We start from the raw sequence: 24340 nt of genomic DNA on the forward strand, positions 1-24340 counted from the left end.
CACGAGCTAGTTCAGTTTTATGTAACATTCTGGATCTGGTTTAGGTAATGTAGTTGGTGAAGCCAAATCTGGTATTCCGGTAAGCACAAATAGTGGATTTTTATTAGTATTTTATACAATTTTTTGCCATTTACTTGTATTTGGAAAAAATAACGTCAAATCAAATAGTCTGCGTCTGCCTGCTTGTGTCTAAGCTGCACCCCCCGGCTGACACGAGTATGCAGTGAAGCTCTGCTTTTAGGAAAACATCGTACTTTGCGAGGCCACTTTATATTTTTCCTTATTGGACATGCAATATGTGATGCGAATTTTGACCAGCAGCAGAATAGGTTAGTTCACCTGCACGCTGGTTCCACAGTCACCATTTGTGTCACATGGTTGGAAATAGAGCAGTAATTTATATGTATACTTGCATTTATTTAATTTCTCTTTTATTTTTTAAAAAAAAAAACGGAGAGGTTATTAGCATATATGTTTATGTGTTTGTTACTGGGTATAACTCAAAGTGTATTTAACTAAAAAAAAAAAAAAAAATCATAATAATTGTATTTTATCCAAGAACGCTGTAATAGCCTAATATAAGGCATGCACAATAAAAAAAAGGAAAACTAATGGGTCATTTATTCTCACTCCTTAAAAAATACAAAATGAACTGAACATGAACTAGTTCAGAGGTGAAATGGTAAACTGTGAACGTGAATGTATTCATTTTAATCTGTGTGAACTGAACTTTGAGCTAGTGAGGTGTGAATTTGCACAACACTGACAGTGGGCTTGAAAAAGGTTATATTCTGCTATGATTTTACATTAAACAGCCAAGTTTCATTTCACATTAATATTTTATTAAAAGGTAAATGCATATGTAAAATCTATTTACAAAACTTTGGTATTACTAAAGGAAATAAAAATCAAAATAAACATAAATACATTTTCCTGTATAAAAGTATATTTCCGTTTTGTTAGAAAAACCTGTACATCTTACATTATCATACATTTCTTTAAACTATAAAAAAAATAAATATATTTAAAAAAAAAAAAAATTAAGAAACAGTCCTCCGTGAACATGCCTTACTAGCATTAAAAAAAAGGAGAATCCACTGCTAAAACAAGTACTTGGAGGTTTGGCATTTTCAGAGGTTTCACAGTGTCCTTGTTCAGCGGACATGACCCGATAGCAGAGTGATAAAGAATGTTGTTGTATCAAAACTGAACTTTAAGGACACCAAGAATCAAGGAAGTGGACACCAAATGCTTTTCACAGCCAAATCTCTCCTGGCGTCGTTGATCAGATTGCACTCCTTTTACTTTCGGCCCACTCATTGGAGTTCGTCTGCTGTCAGGCCGACTGAAGAGACGCAGTTTGCAGAGGAATCTCAACAGGTTGTATTGCTGGTGCCTTGTGAACTTGAAGTGAATGTTTTGGTTTTCTTGGAGTATTTCATTGAACTGAAAGAAACTCGCATTCTTTCCACTGTCCTGTTGCTCCTGCAAATCAAGGTGTTTTTCACGTTTTCCCTGAAATCTTCAGAAACAAAGTAGTAGACAAAGGGGTCAATGCAGCTGTTCAGGCTGGATAAGCACAGGGCGGTAATGTAGAAGGCGTATAATCTGTCATTGCTGGACTGAATTTGGGCATAGTGAATGATCAAGAGGAGGTTGCTGGGGGCAAAGCACACCAAGTACATAACCAACACTATGATAATCAGACGAATGGCCTTTTTCCGCTTTTTTCCAATGTTCTCATCTTTCATAGAGCCAGTTAGGGTTAAGATCATTAACACATATGCCACTATTGTCAGTATGGCCGGGAAGAAAAATGCTCCAATGGCCATTGACACAAAGTAGCCAAACATGTTTAAAGTCATGTCTTCTTCTTCAAGCACATCATGGCATGTGGTAATGTTGAGCTGGGAAAGATGTATGGTCTGCTTCTGTATAAAGAGTGGAATGGTGCTCAGGGCAATTAGAAGCCAGATGGAGATGGAAATGCCGATAGCTATTGAGGTGTTCTTCCGCTGGTGGGACATCGGGTTCACAATGACCCAATACCTCTGGACACTGAGACAGGTCATAAAGAGAATGGAACAGTACATGTTGCTGTAGAAGAAGCTCACAAGCACTCTGCAGAGGCCTTCTCCATAGATCCAGTTGTTCCCATTTATGTGATACGCAATCTTAAGAGGTATCCAAACGGCAAAGAGGAGGTCTGCAAGTGCAAGGTTGGCCATGTAAATTGAGGCTGGGTGTCTCTTCTTTGCCCGAAAGATGAAAACCCAAAGAGCCATGGCATTAGTGGGTACGCCGACAACAAAAACAATTATGTATATGATTGGGAAAAAAACTGTTGTCAGGCTGCTCGTAAGGATCTTTTCCGTAAAATGACTCAGATTGTTGCCACTTTCGCCCGATTGTCTATGGATGAAAGAACGTCCAGAGGCATTTCTGGCTGCTGAAAAGAAAAAAGGGAAAAAAATTTAATGATTTTTAGATCGCAATATTAGTTACCACAGGTAAATTAATGGAAGGAATTAAGGAAAAGACGGAGAAGCACATGCAAGAATCTGAGTTTTACCGAACAATCGGAGTGGGTTCAGAAGATGTTTTTACTAACATTTCTATGAGGAAGCAACAAAAGGATTTGATCAAAGTGGAACTTATGATTTATCTTGACTTTTAGAAAGCATTTGATAAATAAGGTTCCATATCAGAGGGAAGAAGTGGGAGTTCAGGATGTTGTGTAGCTGGGTGCAGAACTTGCTATAGCAGAGATCGCCAACTAAAGTCCTGGAGGACCACCGTGGCTACAGGTTTTCATTCTAACCCTTTTCTTAATAAGTGCCTTGTTTGTGCTGCTAATTAAACTTCTTGTGAATTCATTTTAATTGAATTGCTTTTTTTTTTTGTTTTTTTAAGATGTTTCCCTGTATTTCTTCATCATTCCTCTGAATTGCTTCATTTCTTTCCTTAAATGGCACCCAAATGGAAATGAAACGTGAAGTGAGGGAGCCAACAGAACACCAACTAAGTCAGGGCCACAAACTCCAACCAGCTGCTTAATGAGGTGTTGATTCTGGTCTATAAATTAAACCAGTTCTTTAATTCCATGGCTTCCTGCTGTTTTTATTGTGCAATAGCAAACATTTGTGAAATTGTTGATTTTCTCTTTTCTAAGAGCTCTGTGAAAATGTTTTGGGGACCTGAACAGATAGACATTCCCAAGACCATCTTTTCTTTATTTTCAGATATTGTATGATGGACACCAGTTGTTTTTGCTCATTTTGTATCTCAATGTTGTTTGGCTGCTAATTAAGGAAAAAAACAAGGGGACGGAGTCTTCAAGAGCAAATCAATTAAAATTAGTTCAAAATGGTTGTTATCAACAAAAACAGGTCACTCATTAAGAAAAGGGTTAGAATGAAAACCTGCAGCCCTCCAGGACTGGAGTTGGCAACCCCTGAGATAAAGCACAGGAAGCAAAGGGTTACAATAATATTTAGAGTGGTGTCCAGAAGGGGTCAGTGCTAGGGCTGCTGCTATTATTAATTTTATATTTTATATATTGTCACACAGGTTTGAATAGGGGGACGTTGTGTGGACCAAGTAAAGGTAATTCCACACCAGGCCAGGGGAGGGCAGGGTGCATTAAACCTTCTCCTGCTATCTCTACAGACCAGCTGCGGGAAAACCTATCTGAAAGAACGTCACTTCCGGCCCCGGCTCCCAGGCTGATGTCAGAGAAATAACACTTCCGGTCAACCTACATCACTTCCAGTTAACATACATCATCACTTCCTGTCTGACCTTTTAAAACCGCCATCTTTTCCAGCCTTCACCAGTTCTGTTTTGGACTCTCCACAATCAACTATTCTATTGAATGGAAAACCAAACCTTTGCAGCTAGGAATAATATACGGGTGGCTGCCCCAAACCTTTTTACGTGTGTCGAGTCTCTTCCTTTTTACAATATATATTATATATTTTATATTGAGCAGCTCTTCTTTTCTCCACCCTAGTGGTCCGCTGCTTCTCTTCTTTCATCATCGTCTTTTCGCATTAAAACTGTTCGAGTTAGTTTTTGTGTTGCAATTACTTAGTACGTTTTTCTTAATTTTTCACTTAAGCACAACAATCTGCCTCAAGAACGATTAAAGATATGAAGAGGTAGGGGAAGTGACCGCGAAGGTGATAGAGAATGAGAATGATGTGTGTACACATGCGCTGCACGGCCGCCTTGCTGCAGAGATTTGATTCTACAATAAAATAGAGAGAGTAATAAAAATCATCACCCCGAAAGCGATGATCAGGTCAATAGGTGAAACGGTTTGTGAGCTATAGGCGATTTACAATCCTGGACAGACAAACTAAACAGCCATGCTAGCATATCATGTAAGAAGATAAAAAAAATTATTTGGATAGGAATATAAAGAACAAGCTGGTAAGTTTGCAGATGATACCAAGCTAGGTGGACCGGCATGTAATCTAGAATTTGTTGAATCATTACAGAGGGGCTTGGATAGCATACAGACTTGTACAGATCAATTTTAATGTCAGTAAATGTAAAGTATTACACACGAGAAGTAAAAATGTTAGGTTTGAATCCACAATGGGTGGTCTGAAATTGAAAGTACACCTTATGAGAAAGATTTAGGAGTCGTAGTGGACGCGTGACTATCAACTTCCAGACAGTGTTGTTCAGAAGCCATTGAGAAAGCCAACAGAATTTTAGGTCATATGGCGCCCTGATATGTGGAATACAAGTCCAAGAAGGTTTTGGTCTCCAGGCTACAAAAAAAAAAATAAAGGACATAGTAGTGCAGGAAACAGTCAAGAGAAGAGCAACCAGGCTGATTCAAGGGCTAAAGGGGAGGAGATAGGAGGAAAGATTAAAAGCGCCAAGCAATTTCAGTTTAAGTAAAAGAGGATGAAGAGGAGACATGATTGAAGTGTTTGAAATTACGAAGAACAGTAAACAGAAACTTGAGCTCAGCAAGAACACAAGGAGTAAATTTCACACAAACATTTGGAAGTTTTTCTTCACGCAGAGAAGCACAGACACTTGCAATAAGCTACCAAGTAGTATGGTAAACAGTAAGACTTCAGGGACTTTCAAAACTTGATGTTATTTTAGAAGAATTATGTGGAAATGAACGGCAAGCTTTGTTTGACTGAACAGCCTGTTCTCGTCTAGAATGTTCTAATTTAATTAGGATTCAAATTATTTAATTGATTAGATGGTGTTTAGTTACTATAACCATGACACCTTCACATTAGACAAAACATGCAACTAGTTTTGAAACTAACATCTCCATATTAGGGAAAAAAAATACAATTTTTCTTTAAAAATGTCGTAAACACCAAGAACAGAAGTACAGGCCCATTCTTTGTAGTTGGAGCACAGGCTGATCCTAAGCCAGCAACTTTAGAGTTCAGCTCCTTTTCCAGTATAACACATTGCTTGAATAATGCCAGGTATGTGGATAAAACAAAAGGTTAACATGGTTTTAAACACCACCTTCAAATTTACTCTTGCATATCTTAAATTTTACTGCATAATATTCAGCTGCACATTCCATAGGGTTAATGCTCTTATGTATTTACTAACAAATTTGACATTTAACAGGCCGATTGGTGTCAATGGGGAGATCAGCAGCTTAATATCAAAGTGCACCTAATTTAAAAGCTAAACACAGTTCTGTGAAAAAGGAAGTACATCCCATGAAATGCTTTTTCCTTTAACATATTGTAAGGGTTCTAAACTCTTTTAGGACTCCTCCCCCCAAAATGTGACAACATGCCGAAGTGCTACCCGAATCGCCACCGTCACATCCGTGGAATACATCACATCTCCTGCCATGGCGACCTTGGGCTGCAGCGTTCACCGCGGAAATAAATCCGAACCGATTGCACTCGAAGTGTCTGGCATCAATGAGTGATGCAAGGAACATTATAAATGCAGGGCATAGTATTACTTGGCCACAACCCTGCCTTATTGCTGTGTCTGTGTACAGGAGAGTGGTAGATCACGCTACAATAAATAACTGTCCTGTTCCTGTTTCAAGCTGAATAAAGCTGGTTTTGCTAAAGTACTGAGACTCAGCTTCATGTTTTTGGTTGCAAGACAGGGACTCGCACGTCACAATATGTGGACATTTCAAGATCGGATTTTCACTTAAACAGTATTTATAAAAAGGTGACATAATATAAAGACATATGGATATGTTGGCAGATTTCAAGCAACTCCCAATTCATCCAGGCCAGGCCGCCACAGCAAGTTCAGCCCAAGTGCAACCAAAAAAACGGTAGCCCTGACCACTGTTGATGTCAAGCTGCTTGAAGGAGGCTACACAACTTAGATCCACATGAGAGATGTGCCAGGAGGAAACCTTTGCTGCCCAGAAAGAACACTGAATCAAAGCCATGAACATCTAAGCAAAGTCCAGGACTTCTGAAACAACGTGTTCTGCACAGACATGGCAAGGATGGAGTGGGTTGGCTGCAATACCAGAACAACCACCTTTCTATCTATAGCACACTTTCATACACAGGAAGTAGCATAAAGTTCTTTACAAGAAGTCAAATGGTTAGTTACAAGTAAAGAAAAACCAAATAAAAAAAAAAAAACACTCATGTGATAGATATATAATTAGAGCCGAGACCTTATCTATAGAATCTGCGTTTAAATCTCTAAAGAGGTCTTGTCATTTTCTAACCCATAGAATTCAGACTGGGGGGGGTTATCTCAAGTAGCCTGGGGCGTAATGCAGGAACAAACCCTGGACAGGATGCCAGCTCATCACAGATTTAAACACACACACACACGTCACCAATTCACCTAACCTGAATGTCTGGACAGTAGGAGGAAACTCATGAAGACAAGTAGAGAGAACATACAAACTCCACACAGAGGGGCCCCAAGTCATGAACCCCCAGTCTCTTTACTGCAAAGCAGCAGCATTACCACTGTGCCACCATGCCACCTCTACAGAAGACATTTAGCAAAAACCAAAGACACTTTTTGACCAAAAGAACCCAATACCAACTATAATGCATGCAGATTAAAATGTTCTGATTTGGGGCTGTTTTGCTCCATCAGGGCCTAGAGAAACTCAGCATCATAAAATCCACCATGAATTCTTCCTTGTACCAGAGGAAGCTTCAGAATAATATGAGACCATCGATCAGAAGACTGAAGGTCCACCAAACGTGGACCTTGCAGCATGACGACAACTCTAAATATACCAGACAATCCACCAGAGAGCGGCTGAAAAAGAAAGAAATGGAGGCTCTGGAATGGCCCAGATCTGAATCCCATCAAGATGCTGGGGATTTGAAGCAGGCTGTGAAAACAAGAAACCCCTCAAACATCCCACCGATGTGAGAACTCTGCATGGAGCAGTAGGAAAACTTTTTTCTAGTCAATGTCCGAGACATAAAGAGAGTTATAAGAAACTACTACTTGAGGGGACAACACCAGCTATTAGAGCCAAGGGTGGACGTATTTTATCCACAGATAGAAATGCACATCTGCTCTTCTTTTTAATTGAATAAATTATTGCAGAGACAAATTTTCATTGCGATCGCCCCAAACACATCACCTGATGCACTGGATTTTAATTGTAGGTGGTATTACATTTAGGGGTCTACTTACTTATTCCTCGAACACCACTTGTGTCATTTAAATCAGAGGTCCTCAATCACGGTTCTGGGAGCTGCAAGTTTTTGCTCCAACCCAATTGCTTAAACAGAAGCACTTATTGCTCAAGTAACACTTCTTCACTTTAGTTGTCTCACTTGTTAAGATTTTGAACCCTTATTGCTTATTTTAGTCTTAAACAGCTGTATTCTCGGCTTTTAATGGCCCCTAATTAGCAATAACATGCAAATGACAAAAGAAACCAGCAGTTCTCCATTTAGCTTGTTGTCATTTACACCTCTGTGCGTGTTTATCGTGCACTATTGGGTTTAAATACTTGGAAGGAAAGTGAAGATAAAAAAGTGAAGGACTGAGAACTACTCCTCCATTTTAGCCTTCAAATCATTTGGATGATATCCTTAGAAAGGAGAAGAAAATCGAGGATATGAGAATGAGCTGACATGGCAGAGTTAAAGCACTAAGAAACCATGAAATTAAATTATTGACAGGAATTGCTTTCTAATTATGCAACCGGGTTACAACAAAAGCCTGCAGCCACTGCGGCCCTCCAGGACTGTGATTGAGGGCCCCTGATTTAAATAAACATGCATGCAATGGACTACAAAATGTATACTCTAAGTTCATTTTGAAATTTCTACACAATGTAGTTTTATTTATCGATTGATTGCCTGTCCTGAGAATCTGTATCTGTGTGTTTCTACTGCTGTATGCAACAAAATTTATACCTATTTTATATTACCTTTATTTATAGATACTGTTGAAATGAAGATTAAATCTTGAGATGTCTACATATGTTAAACAACAAAAAAAAGTTTAATAAGGTGTACTTGCTTTTTACATGACTGTAGTTTGAGATTACTGCTATGTTTTCAACATTAACCTTTGCATTAAATTTAGGGCAAAGTAAGTAAAGTGCACTCAGTAGCACTGAATATTCAAAAATCAAACAATTCAATTTCCAATTCAAATTCACAAAGAGAAGACATGCATTTTGATTTCACAGATAACTCTGACTTTGCTGGATGCAAATGGACATGGGAGTTTGTGTGAGCGAGAGCCCAGGGTGGGGTCCTCCTATCTCTTTAGTCCAGCATGACCACCCTGGCTTAGATGGGGGGACTACAGAAATTGGACAGAAGGATAAACAGATAACATCACATTAAAAAAAAAAAACACTTATGATGATAATACAGCTATAAACGAGCAAGAAACGTTTGCAAGTCAAAACATTTCCTGGGTAATACCAGTCTGGTTATATAGAAGTGTTTATTCTCTGTGGTTGATTTTGTTCATTACAGGGTGAGTAAGACCCTTAGCTTAGTCAAGGCAAACCTGGGTGGGACGCTAATCCACTCCTGGGCAAACTCACTCAGAACCAGGGCAATCAGGAGTCGCAATGTGAAATGCAAAGTGCAATATGCAACAATGGATTGGCCGATTTAATCTTGTATGTTTCACTTATTGTATTGCCTTTAATTTTCTTAAAATAATCATCTCATGTTTTATTACTAAAAAAAAAAAAGATGAGTGTCTCACGTTTTATAAACGCAGAGCACAACATTTCAAGTGTGAGACCAGCCCCTATGGTGGAGTTCACGTCTCCCCCATGGCTGTGTGGAGTTTTCTCGCGGTGTTCCCAATTCCCTCTCACAGGAGGGCATGCGGTTGCATATTTAAGTATGCATTCCAATGGGTCGATGGTTGGTTCCTCTCTCACGTCTGATACTACAGGGACGGCGAGTAACTCCATAACTCTGCACGGAGTTAAATGGGTTTTAAACATAATGGACAGGATGTGTGAGAAACAAGTACAGTATAGAAAATCTGGGACGGAGGTTATAATGAGAAAAGCTTGCAATGTCAATAACTACACTTTAATAACACATTATAGGAGAACAAGATGATCGTCCCTGGCATCAGGATCTTGGCAAATAAATAAATCACCGCTATGCATATCTGCAGTACATGTCAATATAAAATTACCACAAAAAAAAGCAGCATTAAGTATATCGGCGCGTATTATGTACCTTTAAGTTTTCGCGATGCCACGCGTTTCTCACTGTTTCGATTAGGCAAAAAAGTTCAACGTATTTCTATTATAATTGTATACATCTCCGAAAATACTAGTGCAAACAGTACTTGAAAAGGGTGAATCCATCATCCAGCCTTCCATCTTCCAAACCCGCTTGTCCAGAGCTGGGTCGCACTGAAGAGTGAATCCAACAATCGATTATGAGGGGTCTGAACAATGAATGCCATTCACGTAGATTTGAAAAAATGTCCATCCATCCATCCATTATCCAATCCGCTATATCCCAACCACAAGGTCACGGGGGTCTGCTGGAGCCAATCCCAGCCAACACAGGGCTCAAGGCAGGAAACAAACCCCGGGCAGGGCGCCAGCCCACCGCAGGATTTGAAAAATGTAAAACATTTTTTTTCATATGACCCTGTAAACGAGGAAGGTAACATATCCAAACTAGAAATGACTTTGCATATCTGTCTACCTGACAACGAAAACATTTATTTTTTCAAACACCTAGAAGATTTTCAAGATAAAGAAAAACACAACCAGCTGATTGTCCACTCACAGGACTAATAATATTTTCTACACATTCTCACTAAGGTCTCGGTGATGCCGGTTTTAGGGATCAGGTTACAGGTCTGATTCTGGTTGCGCAATCGAAACTGTACTACCTGCCTAAATCATACCCTCCCACGTCGCCTCCGCGAGTCTTCCCTGTTCTTGATGGACTATAAACCTAAAGAAGAAAAACGAGTTTCAGGACTGAAACCTGTTGACACGAGAATCACCGATCAATTACGAATTTAATGGAGACATGTGACTGAGGCACGCTTGACGTTCTTAATCGGTTTCGCCTGCAGGTTACGACAATCGCGGTCTGTAAATTGGCCCGGTGCTAACAAGTCCTGGCGCCTGTGCGAAGTCCCATTCAGGGTGGGCCCCAAGCAGGTAACTCTGTTTTAAGCGAGTTCGATAGTGGATGAATGGTCTTTAACAGCAGCCACCCCAATCACTAAAACCCTTCATAATAAACCGTGAAAAATGACTGACTTTTATTACTGCCTTTCACTGTTATTTGTTGGCATAGGTTTATAGCTAATAAAATACAGTGTGTTAGAAATGTATTCACATGCACGCGCAAACTCCTTAAGTTTTATTACATAGCATTGCTTGCTAAACTGGGCGGAATAGTCCTTGCACTACAATCGCTCTTGTATAGGAGGTAGATACTCTGCATTCGGCGTTATTTTTATAGTGAAACTTATGAAGTCTTTCTGAAAATACTGTTAAACCGAATAAAAATTGCCATATTGTCTCTGCAATGTCGATTTTAAAATAGGCGAGTTACAGGAAAGTTTTTACGAGACAATTATAGAATACAAAACTGGCACGGTCTCTGATAAAAAGATAAGGTGTCAAAAACGTTAAAAACCATAGTTGCAATGCCGATTGATATCGAGATCCTTTTTGAAAGGAAAAAAAAATCTCAAAACACCCCCATCCTAAAGAGGGATCACTTCAAGAAAGGGGTGGCCGGATGGCTCCGTTAACAATAGACCGTGGAGCCTTTGAACATTTTTTATATGCATACGCCGATCTTATTAATACAGGTCGCAGAGAATCGCGGTGTGCCCCGTCAGAATCGAATGCGACACAGGAACGAGAACAGGATGTTGTTCAATAGACAGCAAACACGAATAATACAGACCAGAGACAGCATTGCTGACCAATGATTAACATTAGGACAACAGGTAACCGCCATCGACTCACCTTTGGACCCTGAGATAATCGGCAGCAGAAGTAATCCGATGATGATTATCCTCATTGTCCCGTCTCTCACTTTTGCTTGAGATGAGCTGATTATAAAGGAACACGACTCGTACCGTGCAAACTCCCTGTTAAACTGAACAACGAAATGCTCCGCGGCGACACTTCTGGAGCTGTTCTGATGTCCACCTGCAGAGAAAGAGGTGATGCAGGTGAAGGCGAGGCTTGCCTCGCGTAGCTCCTCCCACAGCCCATGGTTTTCACGACGTCATTGTTAAGACGTTACGAGCTGGATTTCTTTCAGGAGAACAATCCTCACACCTTTTACTCACGCTGTCTTTTGGTGAAACTTAATAGCATCTGAATGACGTGTGAATGGCTATGTTTTAATTTAAAGCGAAGGCACAACAGTACAGCATGTATGACCAGGAATTGTGCTCGAAGCTTAGCTGGTACGCACATCCAAATGAATGGGCTTTCATTGTTAGTTCACGATCTGCTTTCGGTTTCAAATGAATGTGTCTGCAAGCGAAACCTACTGAACGATTCTGATGATGTCTTTGAGAATTTTCTATTTGCATTATCATCACAACGGGATTCACTTTATTCTCCAGATTCTGCTGGTTAAACTGAGGAAGTGTTTATTTTAGCATTTTTTTTATATCTGTGTCCAATTAATGGATTACCTTAGCGATGTATGGTTTGGATTATAAATAAAGTTTTATCTTTTACTATTATTATTCCAAATCAGTTTTTCTGTCTGTCCATCAGTTCTCCATCAGTTTTTAAACCCATTCTAAACACACTTAACCAGGGAAAATCAAATACTGTATTCCATTCTCTAAACCTAATTGTGGGTTTGTTCAGATGGAACTTACTCCAGCATTATAAGGTATAGGGCATAGATTGGGCACTAGTCTAGTTGTAGGGTATATATATATATATATATATATATAACTGCTCAAAAAAATTAAAGGAACACTTTGAAAACACATCAGATCTCAATAGGGAAAAAAAATCATGCTGGATATCTATACTGATATGGACTGGGTTATGTGTTATGAACGAAAGAATGCCACATCTTTTGGAAATGAATATGATCAACCTACAGAGGGCTGAATTCAAAAACACCCTGAAAATCAAAGTGAAAAAATGATGCGGCAGGCTAGTCCATTTTGACAAAATTTCATTGCAACAACTCACAATCGTACTCAGTAGTTTGCATGGCCCCCACGTGCTTGTATGCATGTCTGACAACGTTGGGGCACGCTCCTAATGAGAGGACAGATGGTGTCCTGGGGGATCTCCTCCCAGATCTGGACCAGGGCATCACTGAGCTCCTGGACAGTTTGAGGTGCAACCTGGCAGCGTTGGATGGACCAAAACATAATGTCCCAGAGGTGTTCTATTGGATTTAGGTCAGGTAAGCGTGGGGGCCAGTCAATGCTATCATTTCTTTCATCTTCCAGGAGCTGCCTGCATACTCTCGACACATGAGGCCGGGCATTGTCGTGCACCAGGAGGCACCCTGGATCCACTGCACCAGCATAGGGTGTGACAATGAGTCCAAGGATTTCATCCCAATACCTAATGGCAGTCAATATGCCGTTGTCTAGCCTGTAGAGGTCTGTGCGTCACTCCATGGATATGCCTCCCCATGCTGAATGATGTTACAGGCAGCATAACATTCTCCACGGCTTCTCCAGACCCTTTCACGTTTGTCACATGTGCTCTGGGTGAACCTGCTCTCATCTGTGAAAAGCACAGCATGCCAGTGGTGGACCTGCCAATTCTGGTATTCTATGGCAAATGCCAGTTGAGCTCCACGATGCCAGGCAGTGAGCACAGGGCCCACTAGAGGACGTTGGGCCCTTAAGCCACCCTCATGAAGTCTGTTTCTTATTGTTTGGTCAGAGACATTCACACCAGTGGCCTGTTGGAGGTCATTTTTTTAGGGCTCTGGCAGTGCTCATCCTGTTCCCACTTGTCCGAAGGAGCAGGTATTATTTCAGGGTCAAAGCAGAAGGTGCCTAAAGGGCACATTCTCATTTAAATATTCCCACTTTCACTTGTATACTGGTCCCATTATAAATCACCATACACACAGCTGAGTCCATGGTCAATCTTATTGTTGGTGCATCAGGTGTAAGGGCACAAGTTGGCACCTCTCCCCCCTATCTCAAGTACAGTAGTGTTTGGTTTTCTGCACACATATCAAGTAAAGTTGCTTATTATAAATGATCAGTTAAGACCAAACAGCATTATTATTTTGCAAATGACCTAATGAATAATTTTAGATGCTACTAATAGTAAACCACTGATTTTTAAAGTATGATGGGTTTAAAATACTACATTTTTACACATGATATCCAATATGGTGTTCCACAAGGCTCTATCCTGGGTCCGCTGCTCTTCTCAATCTACATGCTTCCATTAGGTCAGATTATCTCAGGGCACAACGTGAGCTACCACAGCTATGCTGATGACACACAGCTGTACTTATCAATAGCACCTGATGACCCCGATTCTATTGATTCACTAACACAATGTCTGACTTGTATCTCAGAATGGATGAATAGTAATTTTCTCAAGTTAAATAAAGAGAAAACTGAAATTTTAGTGATCAGCAATAATGGATACAATGAGGCTATTAGAAATAAACTGGATACATTAGGATTAAAAGTCAAGACGGAGGTAAAAAGCTTAGGGGTGATTGTTGACTGTAATCTGAATTTTAAATCACATATTAATCAGATCATTAGGACAGCATTTTTTCACTTAAGAAACATAAGTAAAGTTAGACCTCTTATATAACTGAAAGATGCTGAGAAATTAGTTCACGCGTTTGTTTTCAGTCGACTAGATTACTGTAATGCATTCCTCTCAGGACTACTCAAAAAATAAATTGTTTGCAACTAGTGCAGAATGCAGCTGCTAGAATCCTAACTAGGAAAAGAAAATCCAAGCACATTTCTCCAGTTTTAATGTCACTACACTGGTTACCTGTGTCATTCAGAATTGACTTTAAAATACTGCTTATGGTTTATAAAGCCTTAAATAATCTCGCCCCATCTTATATATCGGAATGTCTGACACGTTATATTCCAAATCGTAACCTCAGATCCTCAAATGAGTGTCTCCTTAGAATTCCAAAAGCAAAACTTAAAAGAAGTGGTGAGGCGGCCTTCTGCTGCTATGCACCTAAAATCTGGAATAGCCTGCCAATAGGAATTCGCCAGGCTGATACAGTAGAGCACTTTAAAACACTGCTGAAAACACATTACTTTAACATGGCCTTCTCATAACTTCACTTTAACTTAACCCTGATACTCTGCATGTTCAATTCATCATAATAACTATTCATGGTGGCTCTAAAATCCGTACTGACCCCAACTCTCTCTTCTGTTTCTTTTTCCAGTTTCTTTGTCCACCACCAACTCAAAGCTACATGATGTGCCAACAACGATGGATGGATTAAAAGGCAGAAGTCTACGTGACCATCATCATCAAGTCCTTCCGTGAGAACCCTAAATCCAAAGAGGACTGTTTCATTTATGTTAGGTAGAATGCCCAGAGGGGACTGGGTGGTCTCATGGTCTGGAATCCCTGCAGATTTTATTTTTTTTTCTCTAGCTGTCTGGAGTTTTTTTGTTTTTTCTGTCCACCCTGGCCATCAGACCTTACTCTTATTCTACGTTAATTAATGTTGACTTATTTTATTTTCTTACTGTGTCTTTTATTTTTCTATTCTTCATAATGTAAAGCACTTTGAGCTACTTTTTGAATGAAAATGTGCTATATAAATAAATGTTGTTGTTGTTGTTGATTTTATTCTTTATTGGACATTTCCATCAGTTTGATCATTTTTGGTTACCTACCTGAACTGTTCCCTTTACATGTTCTGCTGTACTTGTTTTTAATTCTGTTAACTATCCATCCATCCATCCATCCATTATCCAACCCGCTATATCCTAACACAGGGTCACGGGGGTCTGCTGGAGCCAATCCCAGCCAACACAGGGTGCAAGGCAGGGCGCCAGCCCAACACAGGGCACATGCACACACACCAAGCACACGCTAGGGACAATTTAGGGTCGCCAATACACCTAACCTACATGTCTTTGGACTGTGGGAGGAAACCCATGCAGATACAGGGAGAACATGCAAACTCCACACAGGGAGGACCTGGGAAGTGAACTGGGGTCTCCTAACTGCGAGGAAGCAGCGCTACCACTGCTCCACCCTCTGTTAACTATGAATTGACAAATATAGGTGATGGCGAAGGATTATAAGTATTCAGTGTAACACCATGTCTGTGTATTTATTATGCATTCATATAATCAACTTGCTTATGAAATATTATTTCCTATACAATATACAGTATATATTTATTACTTTATTATTTTCTTTCTTATTATGCATTCTTGCTTTTTGTTTTCATTCTTGTGCTATATAAATTTGTGAGACAGCATTGCTTGGGTTCTGCCAGGAGAAACAGCAAGAAGATGGTTTGTTCCCCAAAATATATAGAAGAGGGGTGGTTACGCTCCTACTTAAGGTAACGTCACATTGTACAATTTCTAGTAGGGATGCCAAACTTGACTACTTCAGTTGCTGATCCATCCATCCATCCATCCATCCATCCATTTTCCAACCCACTGAATCCAAACACAGGGTCACAGGGGTCTGCTGGAGCCAATGCCAGCCAACACAGGGCAGAAGGCAGGAACCAATCCCGGGCAGGGTGCCAACCCACCGCAGCAGTTGCTGATCTTGTCACCTAAATATGTCAATTTACATGGCTAAAAATTGCTGGGGATATCTTATTATTTGGCCTCATGACATTTTACGTTTCCAAAGTATCGCTAATTCACTCCTTTTTCTGACAGCCAATAGCATGCTTCTTAATGGAGCTGTTGTCTGTGCAAAGGGTTTGCAGGTCTGGTGAGTTCTTCCCTTTTTTTCTTATTTCCATTCGATTGTGCTACATAAAACAAGAGGCAGGTAAGTCTCTCTTCTGTTTCTGAGGTCCTAAACACTTGCATTCCTTATTCTCATCATTGACTTTGATGCTTTGTACTTCTGACTATATGCTCATTGATTGTCAGCTCCCATGCAGATAAAGCTCTGCCCTATGACTTAAGACAAAATCAAACCAGTTTGAGTTTGGCAACATGAGTCGCAGACTGGTTGGACTGAATCAATGTGTATGTCGTCCTCCCTCGGCCCTCTGCTCTTCTCTTATCTATATGCTTCCCCTTGGCCATATTATTAGTAGCTTTGGACTGGGTTATCATTTTTATGCAGATGCTAAACAACTCTCAATGTTAAAAGTGAAACTTCATCAGAGCTTTCTCAGCTCATAATTTTCCTAAGTGAAATTAAAACCTGGATGGAGCAGAACTCTTTAAAATTAAACTGCAACAAACTGAATTCCGGCAAATTGGCACTAAAGAGCAGCTTAAGAAAATGAGCTCACTCTTGATGGTGATCTCATCAGACCTTCTCCTAATGCAAAGAATGTCAGTGTCATCTTTGATTCCTCCCTTTCTTATTCCACCCACATAAACCACATTAAGAAACTCTCCGACTTTCATGTCTGTAACATATCCATGTTTGCTCATTCCTCGCCTTATCTAATGCTGAAAAACATATTCATGCTTTTATTTCATCCCACATAGATTATTGTAACTCCCTACTGGCAGGTGCTGCTTCTTATCTTCTACCACAGCTCCAGCGGATTCAAAACTCTGCTGCAAGACATTTGCAACAGCGAGCAAATAACACCCATCTTGCTTCAACTCCACCGGCTCCCAGTGTCTTACATAATAGTATATAAAATTCAATTAGTACCCTACAAAGCTTTAAATGGCCTCGCATTGGACTACGTCAGTGACCTTCTCCATCACTATGCTCTTGTTGGCCCACTAAGGTCCTCTGATTGTGGCACTCATGTTATGCCCCATACTAACCTGCACTTTATGGGTGACAGAGTCTTCATCTGTACAGTGCCCAGACTTTGGAATGACCTTCTTAAATTAATTAGTTCAGCTGACTCCATTCATTCTTTTAAAAAACAACTTATCTGTTCAGGAAGGCTTTAAACTTAACTTGACATTCTGCCTCCTCTTTCAGCCTTCCACTCTGTCCAGATGTTCAGTATAATTTGTGTATGTCATTTGTATATGACAAATGATGTTATTCGCTCAGGCTTTTCTTTTAGTATTGAATTTGTTATTTTACACTGGTTTGTTGTTTTTTTATTCTATTTAATGCTTTAAATCTCACATATTTATCTGTTTATTGTCCATCCATCCATTATCCAACCTGCTATATCCTAACTACAGGGTCACGGGGGTCTGCTGGAGCCAATCCCAGCCAACACAGGGCGCAAGGCAGGAAACAAACCCTGGGCAGGGCGCCAGCCTCTGTTTATTGTTCTATACAGAAATATTTGTACCCAATGTTTATATACCCTGCTGTTTAAATAAGTGCCTTGAGCATGGGAAAGGTACTATATAAATAAAATGTATTATTATTATTATTATTATTACTACATGATCGGTGGTCACATAGTGCCCTGTGAGTGTCCCCGACTCGCTAAAATTATGTAAATGAAGTCTACAGCTGAAAAGGCTGAGTAATGTGACATGGGTTTTAGACACTGCTTAGTTTATTACAGTATACCAAGATTATATTATTTTAATATCACAAAAAGTGTCACTGCACAGTGAGTGGTATTTGAGAACCTCGTCATTGCTGTGCTCCAGACACATTTCTACTGTAAATCGCTCCCCGCTGTAACCCTGCACTCCTCAGACTTTCCTGCACACTCTAACCACACCAGGACAAGCCAGCAGCCTGTGCATCGAGAGCTCCTGAGCTAACAGAGGGAGAGATAAAGGGCATCCTGACCGCTACATGAACGTTCATCTGCCATTATTCAAATGGCATTGCCTGACCAGGATTATACACTAAAAAAAATCCTTTAATGGAAACTAAGTATAAAGTTATTTTTTGTTTCATGACTCTTTATTCATCTGTTTATTTACTTAGTTTTGGTGTTGTGGTTTTTTGTTGCCATTGAGGTTTTGAGGTAGAAGTGCCTTTCTACAGTGTGATTCTCAGTTCTGAACCTGCTCCTTTTGTGGAGCTAATGGGCTCAATAAGTGAAAACATATGTGAAACTGGTGGAGGTGTTCTGTGGGATGGGTTAAATAATGATAATTAGAAAAATATGGAAATTAATTAGTAGACAGGGCTCTTTTGAAACTTTTTACTTTCAAACTAGGGGGTTCCCCCATGCTCGCTTTGCTCGCCAACCCGCCCGGCCTGTGCAACGCGCCAGCCACTTCGCGTCTCTGCCGCTTGCCTTGTGAAGAGGGGGGCTAAACACACCCAAAGGAGACGCAGTCGCTCCTCCGAAACCCCATCTTAAACGGTGATACAATGGGAAACAAATACAGTTTTTTTTATCTCCTCTTTGCTCGATCAGCTGCTGGTTTGCTGCTGCCGCCGTGCCACGTGATCTGCATTTTGTGCGGGGCTTCAAACGTTTAAAAGCCTGTACAGCAGTTGCCCTACTCTTTGTCTTTTATTTCCTACCCCAGGCATGATTAAATTTCTTGGCACAAAGTCTCATCTCGCGGGACGTTAGTTGTTGATATTTTTTAGTTTCTAATTTAAAAACAGAATAAGAATCTTAAAATCTAACAACATCAAATTAAAATTTGATAAATTCTGAAAAGAATTATACCAAACATTATATGTAGGTTTCAAAATAAGCCAGATTTAAAATGTGACATAAAAAAATCACATAAAATCATTGCACAAAATCGTTGCACTTTTAGGCTTAGGATTTTATATGTAGAGTGTAGATTGGCATGTTCATGGTTTCTTTTTACTTCATTATTGTGTTGATGGTTAAGCTATGTACACTTTATAGAATAAAACTGTATAATGAGGACAAAATGAACTTGATGAAACTTTTGTACAAACTAATTGGTTAGACATTCAGTGAGCAGCATTGGAAGAAAAATGAACTTAAACAATGCGGTATATTAAAGAGAAAGGAACAGAGTTAGGAACTTAACACACCTTTGGCAATTTAAGTAAACTTCACTTTCGAAACACAACACTTTTAACTTAACTAAACTTTACTGGTCCTTGCCTTTATCTGAACAAATTGTAAGGTAACAAAAACAAAAGAACAATTAGTTAGTGATAAGAGAAATAATTCGCTTACAATTCCATACAAATAACTTGGCTGGAAATTATATTGGCACAAGTCAGATTAAGGAACAGATCCAACAGTACAAATGTAAATGGTAACAAATCTTATAATCGGACCTGCAGGTTATCCAAGTACTCCTACCCCAAGTCACAGAAGATCTCGGTGCAGTCCCAGTTTCGACACTGTTTCTATTAGTTCTGGAGAGCAGCTCCCAGGAATGTGAAGAAATATTTGTACCCACTGACCTCTGATTATGAGCTTCTCTCTCTCTTTCTTAACCGAGGTCAGTAATGTTACTCTCCTTTTATCTCTCCATCAAAAATCTACTAGATCCTCCTCAGTCTGGATTCTGCAAAGGTCACTCTATGGAGACCGCTCTGCTTTCAGTCACAAATTCTCTTAGATCTGTTTGAGCTGCCTCTCTCTACCCTCTTGACGTTTCATCAGCTCTCGATGCTGTTAACCACTGCTTGCTTATCTCTTCCCTCAATTAAAATCTGTGGTTCTGCTTTGTATTGGTTTGATTCATGCCTATCTTTTATTTCTTCTGGTCCAACTCCTTGTCTTCTCCACAGGAACTCTTCACAAGTGTGCCTTAAGGATCAGTGTTGGGTCCATTTCTCCTTCCTCTATATTCACTCCTTAAGCAATGTTCTTTCCTCTCATGACTTCTTCTACTACTGTCTTAAAAATAATGGTTCTTTAATGGCAATTCATGGCTCTTTATTGTATTGCATGGTTTATCATAGAACTATTGCTTGACAAAGCATCATTTCATTCTGGTAAGCTTTGTAATAGCACTATATATGTAAAATCCAATGTCTGTATGTCTGTCCGCTTTTCACGAGAGAACAAATCAACGGATTTAGACTTCTTTCATCATACTAAGTATCACAGTTCGGTTACGGCACTAATTTATTTGTACAAATCCTAGAAAGAGGTTGCGGGCCGAGGGCAGGGGTAGGCGCGACCTCAGGAGTAGGGAGCTGGGCGAAGCCCTCCTCACTCACATGCCAGCCTCTGTTCGAGTTGCTCTACCTCTCGCCACATATCAAAACGTACCTTGCCTCCGCTCATCTAGGGGTACCTGTTTGTTCAGCAGACATTATCATCTAGAGATTGTTAAGGAGTAACGTTTGACATTTTTGAGAGAGAGATCACAGCTACATGTGTTTCAGAGGGTAGCTGCTCATTTGCAGAGATATCACGGCTACATGCTCTTCTCCCCATGCGGGCGACACTCTCCCATCAGACCTGAACACGATCAGATACAGTGCCAACACCTACCTTCCGCTTGGCCAGAGATACCTTGCCAACTTTTTCCATTTTTGGCAAAGAGATCACAGCTACATTCTCACCCCCTGATATCAAAACCAAAAATTTTGTATATCAAGAGGCCCTTGGATATGAAAGCTATCAATATAAATTCTTCTCAATACAAATTATTAATTTTTTTTAATTGATTTTTAAAGTTTGTCCTGTTTCACCACTACACAGGCGCAGCCGTGGGGGACAGCTAGTATTGAAAAAAAATGAAACCTTTAATGCATGTCAGCCTACCTTGCAGGACTCCAACATATTAAGAAAACCTGGAATTTGTCTGTGTTGTTTTATGCGGAAAGAGTCCTTTTAAATGAATCATGAGCCATTAGTACGTCACAAATCTGTTCCCTTCTGTTCATGGTGATTTACTGTAAGGAGCTTGTTATGTCATGTGGGTGGGTCTTTTGGGATCCAAAATGGATCCCCTATGGCATCGCTCTGAAAAACCACTCTGGCACCTTTATCTTTAAGGGTGAACTGCTTAGCTGAACACAGATCTTCTAATTTTCCTCTTACAACCCCAATATCTCCAGCTATCTCTCTGCCATCTCATCACAGATGAATGTTCATCACCTTAAACTTCACCTTTCAGATTCAGATATCATGTACTTGCCTTCTCTCTCTCCTTCCTCAGGTTTGTCTCTAAGCATTTCTGTCACCCTTTTATTGCCAGTGATGGTCAGCACGACTGTAGACTCCTGACTTTCATTCATTGAGTATATTTCTTCAGTAACCCCCATCATGTTGTTACATTCTTCAGAATATTTAGAGGATCCGACCTTTCCTCACTAATTATGCCACACAACTCCTTGTTCAGGCGCTGGTTCTCTTTCTGCTGGACTATTGCAGTTCTCTCTTTGTGGGACTTCCATCAACTTTTCCAGCTCCTCCAGAATGTACAGTAGCTGCTCAACTGGCTTTCAGTGTTCCACCTACACCTCTACTTTCTTCTCTTCACTGGCTTCCTGTTACTTCAGGGTCCAGTATAAACCTTTTGTCATGTCTTATGTTTCTTGGAATGGCTCTGCTAATCAGTTTCTCCAGTCTTTGATCTCTCCATATGTCCTGTTAATAAGTCTTTGTTCTGTCTTTACCTGTTTGTTGAACGTCCTTCCTCTTGCCAGATGTGCCAAGACTGGACAATGCTTCTCCATTCCTACTTCAGATGTATGGAATGATCTCCCTTTGGCTATTTGAACTGCACCCAATTTATTGATGTTTAGATGTCTTTTGAAAATGCACCTTTTCATTAAATATTTTGGAACTGGATTACTTCTCTCCTACAGGATAGCAGTTGTTTTACTGACAATAAAGAGTTAGGATACTGATTTTTATCTTTTTGTCTTAGTCTAGTTGTAAGTGTAATTATGTAGTAGTCCTACTCCCTTGTGCTTGCTTTTTTTATCTTGTTCTCTGTGGCTTTGGATGCTTGCACCTTCTAATCATTCTTGTAAGTATTACGAGTAAAGTTCCCTTGGATAGAGGGCATCTGCTAAATAAATAAATCATAATAATAAGGTGCTTACCTTTTGATAATGTCCAGGGCAAGTCGGATACGTTTTGTGGTCCACACAGCGTCTTTAGCTTGGTTAAAATCACATGGGAACCTACTTTGTAATGCACAAAAACCTCAGCTTACACCTGCCTAATGCTGACCCTGTCTGTGTTTAATTCATGCCTGGTATTATGCATTTCTTTTTTTTTTCTTTCTAATTTTACCTTAAACTTTCCTAGTAGCTAATTATTTTATCCCATCATAAGCTGATACACTGGAAATGAGAAGGTGGCACAGCTCTGGAGAATGGGATTTGAATTCCTGCCTGGACACTTCCTTTTTCCCACAATTCCAGTCAATTTTATGCTTTGTCACTCCAGCTCGTCAAAGGGTCACATTCTGAGTACTTCCCAAGCATGTGCCACCACCCCGAGCAGAGGGGGGGCGCTGCTGCTAAGTGTCTTGTCTTCTTCTTCTTCCACAGTGCAGAGAAACTGCCCAGTGAGGGTATCTGACTCCGCCCCTTTTGGTCCCTGGCCCATAAAAGCAAGATCGCCTGGAAGGAGATGTAATTTCTGGCTGAAGCGACCTCACAAATTGAGCTCCATAGCTTGCTTATTGTTGATTTAGTCATGTTGACTAAACTAGCCAGAGTGCAGAATTTGTATTTCCTTTTTGAATGCTATCACGTGTCATTTTTGTTGAATTTTTCAAGTAAACTGAGACAGCTGGGTCGGCCCTCAAAAAAGCTGTTTAATACTTAAATAATATATCATTGTTAAATCTGCTTAATCCAGCTCAGATTCTCAAGGTGCCAGAGGCAGCACTGGGCACAAGGCAGAAACGAGCCATGGATATGCCTCTGGCTGTTTACGTTCTTTTAGAAATCGTTGTTTTCAGTAATCAGTCTCACACTGGATTTGGTATTTTGATTTAAAATGTAGAAAACTACTGCGGTGGGCTGGCACCCTGCCCGGGGTTTGTTTCCTGCCTTGAGCCCTGTGTTGGCTGGGATTGGCTCCAGCAGACCCCGTGACCCTGTAGTTAGGATATAGCAGATTGGATAATGGATGGATGGATGTAGAACACTACAGAAGTCAATGAGATCAGAAGGAAAACGTAACCTTCTAGCTGCTTTGTGAAGCAGGAAATTTATGCCCGGATTGTTTACCAGTTAGGAGTAATTAACCAAAGAAAGCTTGCAATCTTTATTCTCCTCGAGAACCAGCCTTACAGATTTAGGATTCTAGTGTGAAATGGAGAGGAATTGTGCGCACACCTGAGCTGAAACAGAACAGAGGAAGTTGAATTGCGGTGTAAAGACTGTGGCTAGTGAGATCTTACAGCAGGTGCTTGACTTCCATGTACAGCTGTGACCAGAGCTGGCTTGAGAGACATTTTAGTTTGGGGATTTCCTTCAGATTAGCTTCTACAGTCCTCTAGGGGATGGTTACTGCTTCTACTGCTGGAGGAAAAGAGTAGAAATGGTTGATAAATGTACCAGGCAAGTGGAGCACTATTTCACGCATTTTTAACACTTTTATTTATAATACTCTTTGGTTTTCATGTTGTTTTCTGTGTGTAGCTTTCTGTCATTGATGTTGTAGTATCACAAGTGGGGTGTGATCACATTAGTTGATGTTTATAGCTGTATAGTTGATGTAAGTGCCATCATGGACGCACTTGGATGGAGGCTGGATCCTGGCTTGGCAGAATGACAACATGGAAGGAGGTACAACTCGGCCAGGATTGGACTTGATTATTATCCCATTCAAGGCAAAGGATTAATGCAGGGACTAGGGGAGGTTGTTTCTCAAGAGTATTTCCTCCCTTGGTGCAGTGG

General features: G+C 40.2%; 1 protein-coding gene across 1 annotated transcript; it reads right to left on the bottom strand.

Moving 5' to 3' along the window:
* Nucleotides 1–913: 913 nt before the first annotated feature.
* On the bottom strand, nucleotides 914–11702 carry f2rl1.2 (coagulation factor II (thrombin) receptor-like 1, tandem duplicate 2). The gene is made up of 2 exons (XM_039758407.1): nucleotides 11450–11702; nucleotides 914–2449 (listed from the first exon to the last, which is right to left on the bottom strand). Exons 1-2 carry the CDS (start codon nucleotides 11502–11504, stop codon nucleotides 1374–1376), a joined length of 1131 nt encoding a protein of 376 aa, XP_039614341.1. The 5' UTR covers nucleotides 11505–11702; the 3' UTR covers nucleotides 914–1373.
* Nucleotides 11703–24340: the final 12638 nt, after the last annotated feature.

The sequence above is a fragment of the Polypterus senegalus genome, chromosome 7 (genome assembly GCF_016835505.1).
Source record: "Polypterus senegalus isolate Bchr_013 chromosome 7, ASM1683550v1, whole genome shotgun sequence".
NCBI classification, from domain to species: domain Eukaryota; kingdom Metazoa; phylum Chordata; class Cladistia; order Polypteriformes; family Polypteridae; genus Polypterus; species Polypterus senegalus.